The following is a 13513-nucleotide window of genomic DNA, read 5'->3' on the forward strand; positions in this document are numbered from 1 at the left end:
CAGACAGAATACACAACACGCACGCACACACACACACACACACACACACACACACACACACACACACATACACACGGCTTGTGCGACAGCAAGGAGAGTAAATGTTTGCTTGTTTGTTTGACCCGCTCAGTCAAAGCGAGCGACGTGACGGCACGCGAGACCCCCCTCGCGGCAAACCCTCAGTGACTTCAAACCGAGGGTGCGTTTGCGTGTTTCAGCGACACACGCGCGCTCTCGACTCGTGAATTTGTACCAAAAGTACGGACTACCGAGAGGAAACCTTCAAGAGTTTGAGTTGAAGGGCTCTCAGTGGTGCCAGACAGTAAGCGTGTGGTTTGTGTGTTTAGCTGGTACTTTGTCCCCGGCGACCTTTGCCCTCCAGCATTTTGATTCATCCGGTGCACTGAACCCCTCAGATTGGATCTTTTTTTTTGTGTGCGTGTTTTTTTTTTTTTTTTTGAATATTTGTCCCTCACAAATTGGAAAGGTGAACAGCACATTTTATTAAACGACACAGCTTGTCCCAAAAGCCAACTGTTCCCATGAGCAAAGACGATTTTGCACCATCTCAACCAAAGAACAACAATCGATCGCGGAGCTCCTCCTTGTTATGTATTATCCAAACCGGCGATTGTCAAACTTTGTACGCTAACTTGTTACGCTAGTGACAAGTGTATGTCACTTGTATTTTTTGGCGTTCGACTCAGCATGACTTAAGATTTGTTCTTGATTTTACCGCTTGGTGCTTTCTACCGCCTTTATTACGGATTTGTCTTACTGTTTATTGTGTATGTTAAATCGCTCCATGTACAGCACTTTGTATGCAGCGATGGCGGTTTCAAAGTGCTCGATAAATACTGTTGACTTGACTCTCCCGACATGAAAATACAGTTGCATAGTGGGCCCAAGTGCGGATACTTTTGGTGTCCATTATATCGATCATGTGGCGTGGCCTGAAAACAAAAATGGAACTTTTATTTATTTTTTTTATTTTCGTTCATTCATTCATTCATCTTCCAAGCCGCTTGATCCTCACTAGGGTCGCGGGGGGTGCTGGAGCCTATCCCAGCTGTCTCCGGGCAGTAGGCGGGGGGACACCCTGAATCGGTTGCCAGCCAATCGCAGGGCACACAAAGACGAACAACCATTCGCACTCACACTCACACCGAGGGACAATTTAGAGTGTTCAATCTGCCTGCCACGCATGTTTTTGGAATGTGGGAGGAAACCGGAGCACCCGGAGAAAACCCACGCAGGCCCGGGGAGAACATGCAAACTCCACACAGGGAGGCCGGAGCTGGAATCGAACCCGGTATCTCTGCACTGTGAAGCCCACGTGCTAACCACTGGACTACCGGGCCGCTTTTTTATTTTCAATTTTTTTCATTTATTTTTTTTCATGCACGCAAGATGTCCAAAAAACGTTCTCAAACTTGAGAGGTGTCGAGGCAGAGTGACACACCATCTTTCTCCCCTTCCCGTGACACTGCACTTCCTCTCTGAGAGACTCGAAAAAAAAAAAGAAAAAAAAAGCTGCACATTTAGATGGTCTTAACCACCCGAAGTCGCATGTCCACCGAGCTCGCCATCCGATCATTTGCTGTTGCATTTTGTTTTATAATGCAAGGCAGTTGTTCAAATGGATGTTTGTTTGCTTTTCTTGGCTGCTTTCATTCCAGGTACGTCGACGACATTTGCGGCTTAACGCTCGCGTTCGCAAAAAAAAAAAAAGATGCGTTATCAACTTGTGCTTCGCGGCTCAATACTGACACGAAATCACTTTTCGCGATCATGCGACGCTAATTTTGGTCTGGGTTAGGGTGGGGTGGTGTGGGTGTGTGTTCGGGACATAACTGATTAATTCATCACATGTAACAAAGTTATTTTTTCACTAAGGTGTGTCCCAGTCAGCTGTCGCTAACCAAAGAAATTTGAGGTACCACACCCGGAAACTTACGCAGATCGACGCGAGGAAATGACAAACTAGCATGACATCTTGTGAAATGACCTCTTTAAAAAAAAAAACAAATTGTTAACATAAGATAACCTTTATTCGTCCCACACTGGGGAAATTTGCAGTTGACAGCAGCAAAATTGGGAGGAGAAAATTGCACAAAATAAATGTTTCAGAAACCGCCATTCTACTTGTTCTCGATATGAAACATTAATTAGCGGTACTTTTTTCCTGATGTAATAGTTTGAAAGAATAAATGATGCGGTGAGGCGGCCCGGTAGTCCAGTGGTTAGCACGTGGGCTTCACAGTGCAGAGGTACCGGGTTCGATTCCAGCTCCGGCCTCCCTGTGTGGAGTTTGCATGTTCTCCCTGGGCCTGCGTGGCTTTTCTCCGGGTGCTCCGGTTTCCTCCCACATTCCAAAAACATGCGTGGCAGGCTGATTGGACGCTCTAAATTGTCCCTAGGTGTGAGTGCGAATGGTTGTTCGTTTCTGTGTGCCCTGCGATTGGCTGGCAACCGATTCAGGTTCTCCCCGGGCCTGCGTGGGTTTTCTCCGGGTGCTCCGGTTTCCTCCCAAATTCCAAAAACATGCGTGGCAGGCTGATTGGACGCTCTAAATTGTCCCTAGGTGTGAGTGTGAGCGTGCATGGTTGTTCGTCTCTGTGTGCCCTGCGATTGGCTGGCAACCGATTCGGGGTGTCCCCCGCCTACTGCCCGGAGACGGCTGGGATGGGCTCCAGCACCCCCCCGCGACCCTAGTGAGGATCAAGCGGTACGGAAGATGAATGAATGAATGAATGAAATGATGCGGTCCACTCGCCTGATTTGTGAGCGGGCAGCGTGGGTTCGTGCTTGTTTGTCTCTTATGTGCCCTGCGACTGACTAGCGACCAGTTCCGGGTGTCATCCGCCCGACCCTGTTCTGGTCGGATAAGCGGTGTTGCAAATGGATCGATGGATAAATCACGTGATTCTCTCCTAAAGGGGTCCACTCACTCGGAAATGACAACTCCGTCGTTGCCGCTTCAAGTTTTGGGGCTCACATCTACCGGCCTGTCCTGCGCCCTTTGGACGTTCTCCCTCTGATCGGTCGGTACACGTCTCACCTCGTTCGCCGTTCACTCTGTGGACTGTATCTCACCAAGCATTTTTTTTTTTTTGGGGCGTTGTGCTTTTCTGCAGGAACCTACACTGTGACAAACCCACGGGGGGAACTGTGTGTCAAAGCTACCCTGGGAGCACAGTATATTGTCATCATTAAGAAGGTTGCACGCTCACTCTTGTCTATGCGGGATTGTGTGTGCAGCTTCCGCTCAAGGCAGGCTTTCTTGAATGTCAATATTGACAGAAGTGGGATTAAAAAAAACAACAAATCGGACATTTGTGAAATGTCTCGTACTTTTTCCGGATAACTAAATGCAGACGTGCTTTTTTCCCCCCCCCCATACAACATTGATCATTGATAATCAATTCGATGTTCCATAGCCGTTGCTAAGTGTAATTATTTTTACGGCCAATAGAGGGAGCCATTAGGCAGCAGACGTGAGCTCACTCAGTGTGCTTTGCAAAATTAAAAGTATAACCTTATTATCCACAGGTACACAGAATTTTTTTTTTTTAACGGCTTCCACGGGGTGATTTTTGGGAGCCGGCGGCCATCTTATCCATGGGAAATGGAAATCATGGGACAGTCATACCTCAATTTTTGACCATAATCCAGGGGTGTCCAAACTTTTTGCCAAGGGGGCCAGATTTTATGTGGTAAAATGTCGCGGGGCCGACCTTGGCTGACATTCTTTACATTGAACAACAATATTGTTCAACGAATTTTAGTAAGCCAGTCTGTTTCACATTTCCATTTTTATTTTAATTTCAACAATCTTAAGAATTTCTTTTGGTTCATTTGAAACAGGAATTTGAAATATGACATATCAGTCAATATAAACACGGAGTGATGTCTTGTTAACTCGTGAGTGATGCCCTCTAGTGTCTAAATGCTATTACTCATTTAGTGAATGCTATTACTCATTTAGCCACTAGAGGGAAGCAGTACTCTATGAAACATCACTCCCCAGTCTACGAGACCTCAGTCAATGCAACACGTGTTTATGACAGGGGCCGAGGGCCGGATGAAATTCGACCGCGGGCCGGACTTTGGACATGCCTGCCATAATCCATTCCTGAAGGCTGTTCGACAACCAATTTCTCCGAAAACCAAAACCACGCTCTTTAAAAAAAACAAAAGAAATATTGAACATGTCTGCTCACAATGGAACACGACCCTAGGAAGCGTCACTTCCTCGCGTAAGGAAGGCGGGAGGAGTCAAGTGGCGCATTCAAGTGCGCTCAGTTTGGTCGAGAAACGATTTTCGGTCGTAATCCGAGGCTTTAAAAAAACGTGAAATTTTTGGTCGAAAACCGATTTGGTCGAGAACAGAGATGTTTGAAAACCGAGGTTTGACTGTGTTTTCTGGTCAGCAATGCCCCACCCCACTATCGACAGTGCACACCTCTTGACAATTTAACTCCTAAAGTGACCGGGTCATAAAAACATATCACGACGAGAAAGCCACTGCTCAAGAAGGAGCTGTTTTTTTTTTTATTTTGGTACTAATCATTTACAAATCATTGTCTTTCAAAATGTACCAGTCTGCTTCATTTATTTCTTCATTGTGCTCGTACGTTTACTGTAAAACACGTCGCGTAATCTGCAATGGGGGCGAATGGAGAGAACGAGTAATCACATGTTGTCATTTGAACACATTCAGAAGAGCTGGTTTTTCAACTTGGACCCTCTCAGGGTCCACGTGAGTGGGTCCTGTCGCAGGGAATCGGCCGTCTTGTCTCTCACCCTCCCCGATCATGCCGCCAGCCTGCAGTTCACGTTCAAAAAGGTACAGCGCATGCCACCCTTGGGCGACTTTCAAGTGCAGGAAACAAAAAAAAAAAATTTTTTTTAAATCACAAAGCACGGTTTTTCTTTTCTCTTCCCAGGAAAAGAATCAGTTCCACGTCACCAAGCTGACAGCTTCATTGTCTCCTCGGCCCGTCTGCTTCGGATGTGCAAGTAAGACTAAAAAAAAAAAAAGAAAGGACCGTTGACATAAGCCAACTGTTTCTGAGCATGAAGTTTGTCCTTTTGTTGCTTTCAGATAAGACTTATTTGGGTTCGGTGTCCCATGGCAAGCTGTTTGCGGCGTCTTACGGTCGAAGCTTTAGGTGCAAATCCACAAACGTGCTTCAGACATCTTCAGAAATGAGCATTAAATTGGTATTTCTTCAGATGCAGGCATTCGGTGTGCCCGGTGGACATTATGGAGAAGGTGCAGCAGACACTTCGATTCGATTCATCAGCAATTGCGTGTGTTATGTTTTTTTTTTTAATCTGCTTCCTCTTTTTCAGTGGACGAGTGTTTGGCCGATTATAATCAGAGGATCATCCCCATCATCCTTTGGGCTGTGGCGGTTGGCCTTTTAATGATTGCTCTCCTGACTTTCTTATTGTTGAAAGAAAATCGCACTGGTGGCTACGAACGTCTCTGAGCTCTGTCTGGAATTGTTTCTATCATTTGGTATTTTGATGTTGTCGCTCAGTAAAATCTCCTGAAATTATGGACAATGTGTTTGCATACCGCTGTGATCAGTTGTCAACCAGTCCAGGGTGGGTCAAATCTCACAATCACTGTCGGTTGGGATCAACTGCGGCTCACCTGAGACCAAAATGAGGACGGGTGAGATATTTTAGTCCATGTAAAAGTATTTTTATTATATTTTTATTACACTTGATGAAGTCAGATAGATTTCCACCATTGTATGTTTAATTTCTATTATTTGTAAAACAAGACGACATCATAATAATAAAGATTTATCATATCAATCATTCATACATGAAAAACAATTATATACTTAGTTTTGAAGACAAAAAAAACGTCTAGATTTTTGCAACAAATATTGCAAGAGTCTTCCAAGAGGAGCGTGCAATGCTTTTAACTCAGGAGACACGCCAAACGCTGAAGAGCGCTCTTGCGTTACAGGAAATGCAGTGCTGTACTATGCAGTTCTCTGACTGTAACCTTGAAATGCTGCCACCTGCTTGTGCTTTGCCGTAATTGCAGCAACCTCCCGCCTCCGCGTCCTCGTCGCTCATTGGCCACCGACACTACGAATCCCCGTAAAGCTCAAAAATACAATACAAACTTGGGTCCAAATACATAATTTTTTTACGCGTCAAATTGTGAGCTAATTACGCATTTTAAGCGTCCGTCACAAATTAGGTTGGCTTTACCAAAGCGGAAATATTTGACTCCTTTTTTTGTGTGTTTTGACAATATCGCTTCGCCTTTTTCTAGAGCAGTATTCAAGCTAGCAAGCTAGCTTGTCGTACAAGCTGCCAGCAATGGCTGCAGTCATTCTAAGTTTCCCGACTCTCCACGGTCTAAGGATATTCACACAGTGAGTGAATGAATGACTTGCACGCCGTTGTCTCCAAAATATTGCCCGCGCTGTCGTGTCACCGGGGACGCTCATCCTTTTTTTTTTCATTAGCTTGCTAGCAATCACTTTTGGAAATGTCAACCCGAGATAACTACAATCGACCACGAAGACTAAAAATTACAAGTTGTTGCTAAACCTTAACTGTTGCGGAGATTGTCACAACTATCGAGCTGAAATATGACTTATTGTACAGAAGTCTGCCTTTGTTCGTATCCGAGCAAGGTTAAATGAAGTGACAGGGCTTCTGTTTACGTTGTATTCAGTGCTCCACTGTTTGTGAACCGATTACCCATCATCAATTCATGTTGTGCAAAAAAAATGTATTGCAGGAAATTGTTATGGACCAAAAGAGGAGCGAGACTTATTTCGGGAGGTGAGAGATGCTCATGTGGCTTTGGATTTTGAATGATGTACTTTAAATGTAATTCTCGTTAGTTGGTAAGCAGAGCTGCATTAAGTATCGTTGGATGCACAGATTAGTGTTACACGATAGATCCAGCAGTCATCCCTTATTTTCTGGTGAAACTTGATGATTCTAATGCAAACAGTGCAATTTGCAGGATCTTATCCAATCACGTTTTGATTTTGCCGAACGTCTACTGAAAGATTGTCATGCCGTTGCTAGGCAGGGGAAGGATCGAGAAGGTACTGATAGCCAATCGAGGGGAGATCGCCTGTCGAGTCATGCGCACGGCAAAGAAGATGGGCGTCCGTTCTGTTGCTGTGTACAGCGATGCTGACAGCCACTCGATGCACGTGGCCATGGTGAGTCGGTTCAACGTCCGTCTTTGAAAGGTCCCCATAATTCCCAAACATATTCAAACTCCATTCTCTATTCGCACTGTTTTTCCAGGCCGATGAAGCCTACCACATTGGGCCGCCTGCCTCCCAGCAGAGTTATCTCAACATGGAGAAGGTTTTAGAAGTGGCCAAGAAATCTGGATCACATGTGAGTGGTTGGGTACTCGGCGGACACACGTGCCGTTATTACACTTCTAACAACAGTTTTTCAGTAGTTTTGAATCTTTGTTTTTAAATTGGGGGTCACCAACCTATTTGAAACCAAAAAGTACTTTGTGGGGACCAATGTGTGTTTAGTCTGTTGTCTGTGTTTGTGTGTTTAGGCAGTCCACCCAGGTTACGGCTTTCTGTCCGAAAACACCGAGTTCGCAGAGGCTTGTAAACAAAATGGAATCATCTTCATTGGACCGCCATCTTCTGCCATCCGGGACATGGGCATTAAGAGGTACACTGAAGAATATCATTTTGCCGCCATGTTGTGTGTTGCCCCCGCCGAGCTCGGTGAGAATGGCAACATACTTTTCATTTACGTTTCAGCACATCCAAACACATCATGTCGGCTGCCGGGGTGCCAATCATCGGAGGCTACCATGGCGATGACCAATCAAACGAGAGACTGCGAGCGGAGGCGGAAAAGATTGGCTACCCTGTGATGATCAAAGCGGTCCGCGGAGGGGGTGGCAAGGTGAGGTGGCGTGTTCAGGGTGGAGTGGCCTTAGAGGATCTGTTAGAAAAGCTCCCAAACGTAATTAATCATTAAAATAATATTATTATTATTTAAAAATACACATATATATATATATATATATATATATATGTATATATGTATATCAAGTGTTTTGTGCATAGAAATGACCATTCAAGGACAACACAAAACTGCGTAATGGCAAACTAACATTACTCATTTTATGTATTTTTTTTTTGCAATTTTTTTTATACACAAAAATTGACTCACTCAACATTTTAATATTATTGCTAATTGATAATTGTCTCCTGTCATTCCGAAGCCGCAAAAAAAATTATTAGGCCTACTCACGTGTGTAGTATTGGGCAATTTAAGACCCAGTACAAGTGCAACTCGGTCATGACTGCCACCTAGTGGTAAATTGTGTTATTTGACCCCAAAACTATACTGATTTTTTTTTCCTAAATCTCCAAATTCTACAAAAAACACTGATAAACGTCCATAGTACATTTTCCACGAAAAACAGGTTTGCTTCCCATCAAAAAGGGGGAAACAAAAAAAAATCTGCAAATTAGTGGGCTCCAAGTTAAGGAGAAACCATTGTAAGTAAGAAGTCATGGAAATGAAAGAAATAACTTCTGCACGTTGCCGTGTGTTCAGGGGATGCGCATTGCACGGTCCGACTCTGACTTCTTGGAGCAGTTGGAGTCTGCGAGACGAGAAGCCAGGAAATCCTTCAATGATGACGTCATGCTGATCGAGAAATTTGTGGAGGATCCCAGGTCAGAAATAAAAAGGGAAACTTAACTTCGGCGCTGTTGACGCCAGAGTGACTTTTGGATTGTCCTCATCGTGCCACGTGTGCAGACACGTTGAGGTTCAGGTGTTTGGGGACACGCACGGGAACGCCGTCTACCTGTTTGAGAGGGACTGCAGCGTCCAGAGGAGACATCAGAAGATCATCGAGGAAGCGCCGGGAGTCAGTGTCTATCTACCACGTGCCTATCAACTACGTGACCCAAGTTTGAAACGCGTCATGATCATGAGAGATGTTGTGGGGCAAAAAAAGAAGGGGCCCCGAAACAGACCCTTGACGCCATGAATTCATTTTGAGGTCATATTGTGATCACGTGCATCTGATCAGTGAACAATGCTTTTTTTTTTTTTTGGTTACAGCCTGGCATCAATGCTGAGGTTCGCCGAAAACTTGGTGAAGCAGCCGTGAGAGCGGCAAAGGCCGTCAACTACGTCGGCGCAGGTCACGTACGCACGCACGCGCGGGTTTACCGCTATGCTAGCCTCCTTCCCATAACACTCGTGTGCCGCGTGGCTGCGCAGGCACAGTCGAGTTCATCATGGACGCCCAGCACAATTTCTACTTCATGGAGATGAACACCAGGCTGCAGGTGGAGCATCCCGTCTCGGAGATGATCACCGGCACGGATCTGGTGGAGTGGCAGCTGAGGGTGAGCCGGGCGCGCTGCGTTCTGGCGTCTCTTGAATCTGGATCTCATGATGGGGGGGGGGCCCGTCATCTCCCGCAGGTGGCGGCGGGGGAGCGCTTACCCCTGCTTCAAAATGACATCATGCTCAGAGGTCATTCCTTTGAGGCGCGGATTTATGCGGAGGATCCCAACAACGACTTCCTCCCAGGGGCGGGGCCTCTGCTACATCTCTCCACGCCTGCGCCAGACGAGCACACGCGCATCGAGACCGGAGTCCGAGAAGGTGCGAGTTTCAAATCGCTTCCCCCCCCAAATGTTTGCTGTCTGCATTCATAGGATAAACGGCATTCATTCATTCATTCATTCATCTTCCAAGCCGCTTGATCCTCACTAGGGTCGCGGGGGGTGCTGGAGCCTATCCCAGCCGTCTTCGGGCAGTAGGCGGGGGACACCCTGAATCGGTTGCCAGCCAATCGCAGGGCACACATAGACGAACAACCATCCACGCTCACACTCACACCTAGGGACAATTTAGAGTGTTCAATCAGCCTGCCACGCATGTTTTTGGAATGTGGGAGGAAACCGGAGCACCCGGAGAAAACCCACGCCGGCCCGGGGAGAACATGCAAACTCCACACAGGGAGGCCGGAGCTGGAATCGAACCCGGTACCTCTGCACTGTGAAGCCAACGTGCTAACCACTGGACTACCGTGCCGCCCTTAATTCCAGCAGTTAGTCCCTAATTGGGAGAACCGGTGGCAGCCATTATTGACCGTTTGACACCTATTTGAAGGCCTACAGACCACTCCTGCCATCTAGTGGTCATTTATCATACAGAGAAGATTGCCAAAGCCTTCATACTTACTGAGGAGCTGTGCGAAGCCCTGAATTAATTTATCCTGTGTGTGTGTGTGTGTGTGTGTGTGTGTGTGTGTGTGTGTGTGTGTGTGTGTGTGTGTGTTTGTAGGAGACGAGGTGTCCGCTCACTATGACCCGATGATAGCAAAGCTTGTTGTGTGGGGGGAGGACCGCCGTGCTGCCTTACAGAAGCTGCGCTACAGCTTGAGGCAATATAATGTAAGACCAACAACCAACTGGAGTTGCTGCGCACACACACACACACACACACACACACACAAAATTGTTACATTTTTAAATTGACACAAAGACAATCTCTCGATTTTCTTGGTGGACTCCTGAAAATTGAAAGTTGAAATTCTGAGCATTTAAATGTTTTTTTAAAAGACATCCAATCGATTCATTGCTTGGCTAAAAAAAATAATGGCCGATTTAATTTTCGCAATTGTCTTTCAATTGATTTAATGGTTGCACCTTTCGTTACATGAAAAGCGTTTTGAATTTTTTTTTTTTTGAATTTTCATTTTTTTTTTGCGGTGCCGTCAGATTGTCGGTCTGAGCACCAACATCGAGTTCCTGCTGAGCCTCTCGGCCCACCCGGACTTTGAGGCGGGCAACGTGAGCACCAGCTTCATCCCTCAGCACTACGCCGATCTCTTCCCACCGCCCAAAGCCCCTTCCGGGGCCACCGTCTGCCAGGCGGCGCTGGGCCTGCTGCTGCGCGAGAAGAAAGGCGCAGAGGACTCGGCGGGCGCCTCCGCGGGTGAGGAAGCGTCGGAAGCGGCCGGCGGAGGAAAAAAGAGGCGTCACGGCTCACGTCTCTCTGCCCCCCCACCCAGATCCTTCCTCGCCATTTGGCTCGAGTCGCGGCTGGAGGCTGAACACGCGCTTGCACAGGAGCTTGGCGCTGCAGCTGGGAGACGAGAGTAAGTCACTGGCGTGGTGGCGCTCGAACCGGGAGCCAGCAAACTGGCCCGTTTGGCGCATTCAAGGAATTACTTGTTGATATTTTTCGATTGGACGACTAGAAAGCTTGGTAGGAAGTTGCAAGTCTCAGTTGCGCTCGCGATCGAGAAACGATTCGGATTTGCTTTTCAGAGGTGATCGTGGTCATCACGTACAACCAAGACGGGAGCTACGCCATGCAGGTGCGGCACATTTGAACAGATGCTTCACGATGCGTTCAGGGAAGCCGTAGGAATTTGTTTTTTTTATTTTCAGTTGGGCGAGGAGCTGTTCCATGTGACGGGGGAGCTGGAGACAGAGGGCGGAGCTTCCTTCCTGCACTCCTCCGTCAACGGCGTCAAGTCTCGACCCAAACTCGTCATCGTGGACAACGTCGTTCACCTTTTCTCCGCGGTCAGCGCTTTGGGGTTCTCCGCTCTCTTCAGACGCTTCGCCGTCGTCCCGCCGCCGCCGCCGTCTGACCGTTGTGCCGTCTCGCGCAGGAGGGGGGCGCCGACGTGTCCGTTCCGCTTCCAAAGTATCTGGCCGCCGCCAGCGGATCCGGCGCTCAGGGCGGCGCCGTGGCTCCCATGACCGGAACGATCGAGAAGGTGCCTTCGTTTCATCCGCACGCGACGGCTTCCTCAACTCACTTCAACTTAGTTCACTGGCAGCAAAAACAATACTTTTCGATGACAAAAACACAAACGGTATTTCCGCAAATATTTTCAGACTGACAATGACTTGGTTTGCGTTAGGTGCTGGTGAAGGCGGGCGACAAAGTGAACGTCGGTGACCCGCTGATGGTCATGATCGCCATGAAGATGGAGGTGAGAAAGCACGCCCAGACGCGCCCACGCGGACTTCCTCTCTCCCGACGGCGGTTGCATGACGTGCGATTTGTTTCGATGCCTCAACAGCACATCATCCGGGCACCCAAGGCGGGCGTGATCGCCAAGGTCTTCTTCAACGAGGGCGCTCAGGCCAATCGGCACGCTCCTTTGGTGGAGCTGGAAGAAGAGGGCGGGGTTGACCAGGAGGGGGCCCAGTAGGTCAACGGAAAACTTAGCAGCTGCCCAGGCTACGACTGCACTGGCCGAGGCTGATCTTTTTCACTTGGAGGCTCCAAAAAAAAAAAAAAAAGTGGCCTTTACTCTCCGACACAAATTATTATTATTATTATTTTATTTTATTTTGGCGGGGCGGGGGAGATTGACATCCCAGATGCCGGTGTGTACATTGCTTTAAAAGCCTTCCTTGATCATGAAATATTTATACTCTTACATGAAAGTGTTTGCTCAATTAGAATATCCCTTACACTCCAGAAAGTTTTGTAGTTTGTAGCTCGTGTGAGGTGATTTTTTTTTTTAAAGCAAAAAGTGCAAATCGACTCATCTGTTTACTGTTTCTTAATTACTAATATGCAAATCTTGGTCCTCTGGTCTCGTGTTTGAATCACACGGTCAACTTTGAATTAGAGATGGCTTTGTGTGTCCATAAACGTTTAAAAATATCTGTACTTTTTTTCCTAGCACATGATGTTTCTGAGGTCTTTTTGTTTGTTTTGAAATCGTATAAATAAAGGTTTTAGCATTATACGGATATTACCAGGGGTCGTAATTTATAGCTATGACGTTTCAGGGAAAAAAAAAATCCCATCTTGCTGAACCTACCCCAAAATTCATAAATATTGCTAGCTTCAAAATGAGCACGCTGAGGTCGTGGCATTCTATTAGTTTACCGCTAGATGGCACTACATTCCACACTGTACCTTTTAATGTGCAAGTAGTCAAAACGTCACTTGAATGTACTGCACTGTATTTGCATTTGGAGGCCGACTAGACGTGATCGTTTTTTCATGGTCGTGTTTTTAGCTGGAATGGGTAGCCTTCAGTAGAACATTTTAATACAAGATTATCACAATTATGGACTTTTTCAAAACGTTTGGGGTGGGATTTGAGGTTGTGCACAATTTGTACCCCGCAGTGCTGTTCTGTCATGGCCAGCAAGGCCTTCTCTGCTGTCCTAAACATTCTCAGAAAAGTACATTTAATAAATTTACTTTTCTGAGAATAACTAACTTATGTTATTTTCATAAATATGTAAACAAAATTATTCTCTGTATTCTTTACGTCATATTATTTCCACTTAGTCGAGTGGCTTTCGATGTTATTTTAAACAAATAATAAATAAAGCCATTTGATAAATAACTTATTCATTATGGTAGAGTTTTTAACCAATCATATTTCAAATAGTTTGTGTTCCCAGGTAAACTAAACTTGCTCGGGCCCTTCAGATTATCAGGCGGGCACAGTCAGCTTGCAATAGCC

At 46.4% G+C, this 13513-nt stretch overlaps 2 protein-coding genes across 3 annotated transcripts; both read left to right on the forward strand.

Annotated features, from left to right (window-relative positions):
* The first annotated feature begins 1400 nt into the window (after window positions 1–1400).
* On the forward strand, window positions 1401–5574 carry LOC127606241 (lysosome-associated membrane glycoprotein 3). 2 transcript variants are annotated; one of them, XM_052074348.1, is made up of 8 exons: window positions 1401–1679; window positions 2940–3044; window positions 3138–3220; window positions 4724–4849; window positions 4950–5022; window positions 5108–5174; window positions 5239–5278; window positions 5359–5574. In XM_052074348.1, the coding sequence occupies exons 1-8, from the start codon at window positions 1640–1642 to the stop codon at window positions 5431–5433; spliced, it is 609 nt and encodes a 202-aa protein (XP_051930308.1). In that variant the 5' UTR covers window positions 1401–1639; the 3' UTR covers window positions 5434–5574. The 2 variants fall into 2 exon arrangements, with proteins under 2 accessions (XP_051930308.1, XP_051930307.1); XM_052074347.1 differs by having other exon boundaries at window positions 1403–1679; window positions 5108–5278.
* A 520-nt stretch (window positions 5575–6094) lies between these two features.
* On the forward strand, window positions 6095–12787 carry mccc1 (methylcrotonyl-CoA carboxylase subunit). Its single transcript, XM_052072744.1, has 19 exons — window positions 6095–6407; window positions 6779–6822; window positions 7075–7214; window positions 7303–7398; window positions 7574–7695; window positions 7788–7935; window positions 8596–8717; window positions 8803–8914; window positions 9112–9193; window positions 9274–9401; window positions 9480–9663; window positions 10348–10457; window positions 10785–11001; window positions 11078–11164; window positions 11337–11386; window positions 11460–11597; window positions 11687–11794; window positions 11942–12013; window positions 12104–12787. The coding sequence occupies exons 1-19, from the start codon at window positions 6352–6354 to the stop codon at window positions 12233–12235; spliced, it is 2148 nt and encodes a 715-aa protein (XP_051928704.1). The 5' UTR covers window positions 6095–6351; the 3' UTR covers window positions 12236–12787.
* Window positions 12788–13513: the final 726 nt, after the last annotated feature.

This window comes from Hippocampus zosterae, chromosome 8 (assembly GCF_025434085.1).
Source record: "Hippocampus zosterae strain Florida chromosome 8, ASM2543408v3, whole genome shotgun sequence".
Taxonomy (NCBI): domain Eukaryota; kingdom Metazoa; phylum Chordata; class Actinopteri; order Syngnathiformes; family Syngnathidae; genus Hippocampus; species Hippocampus zosterae.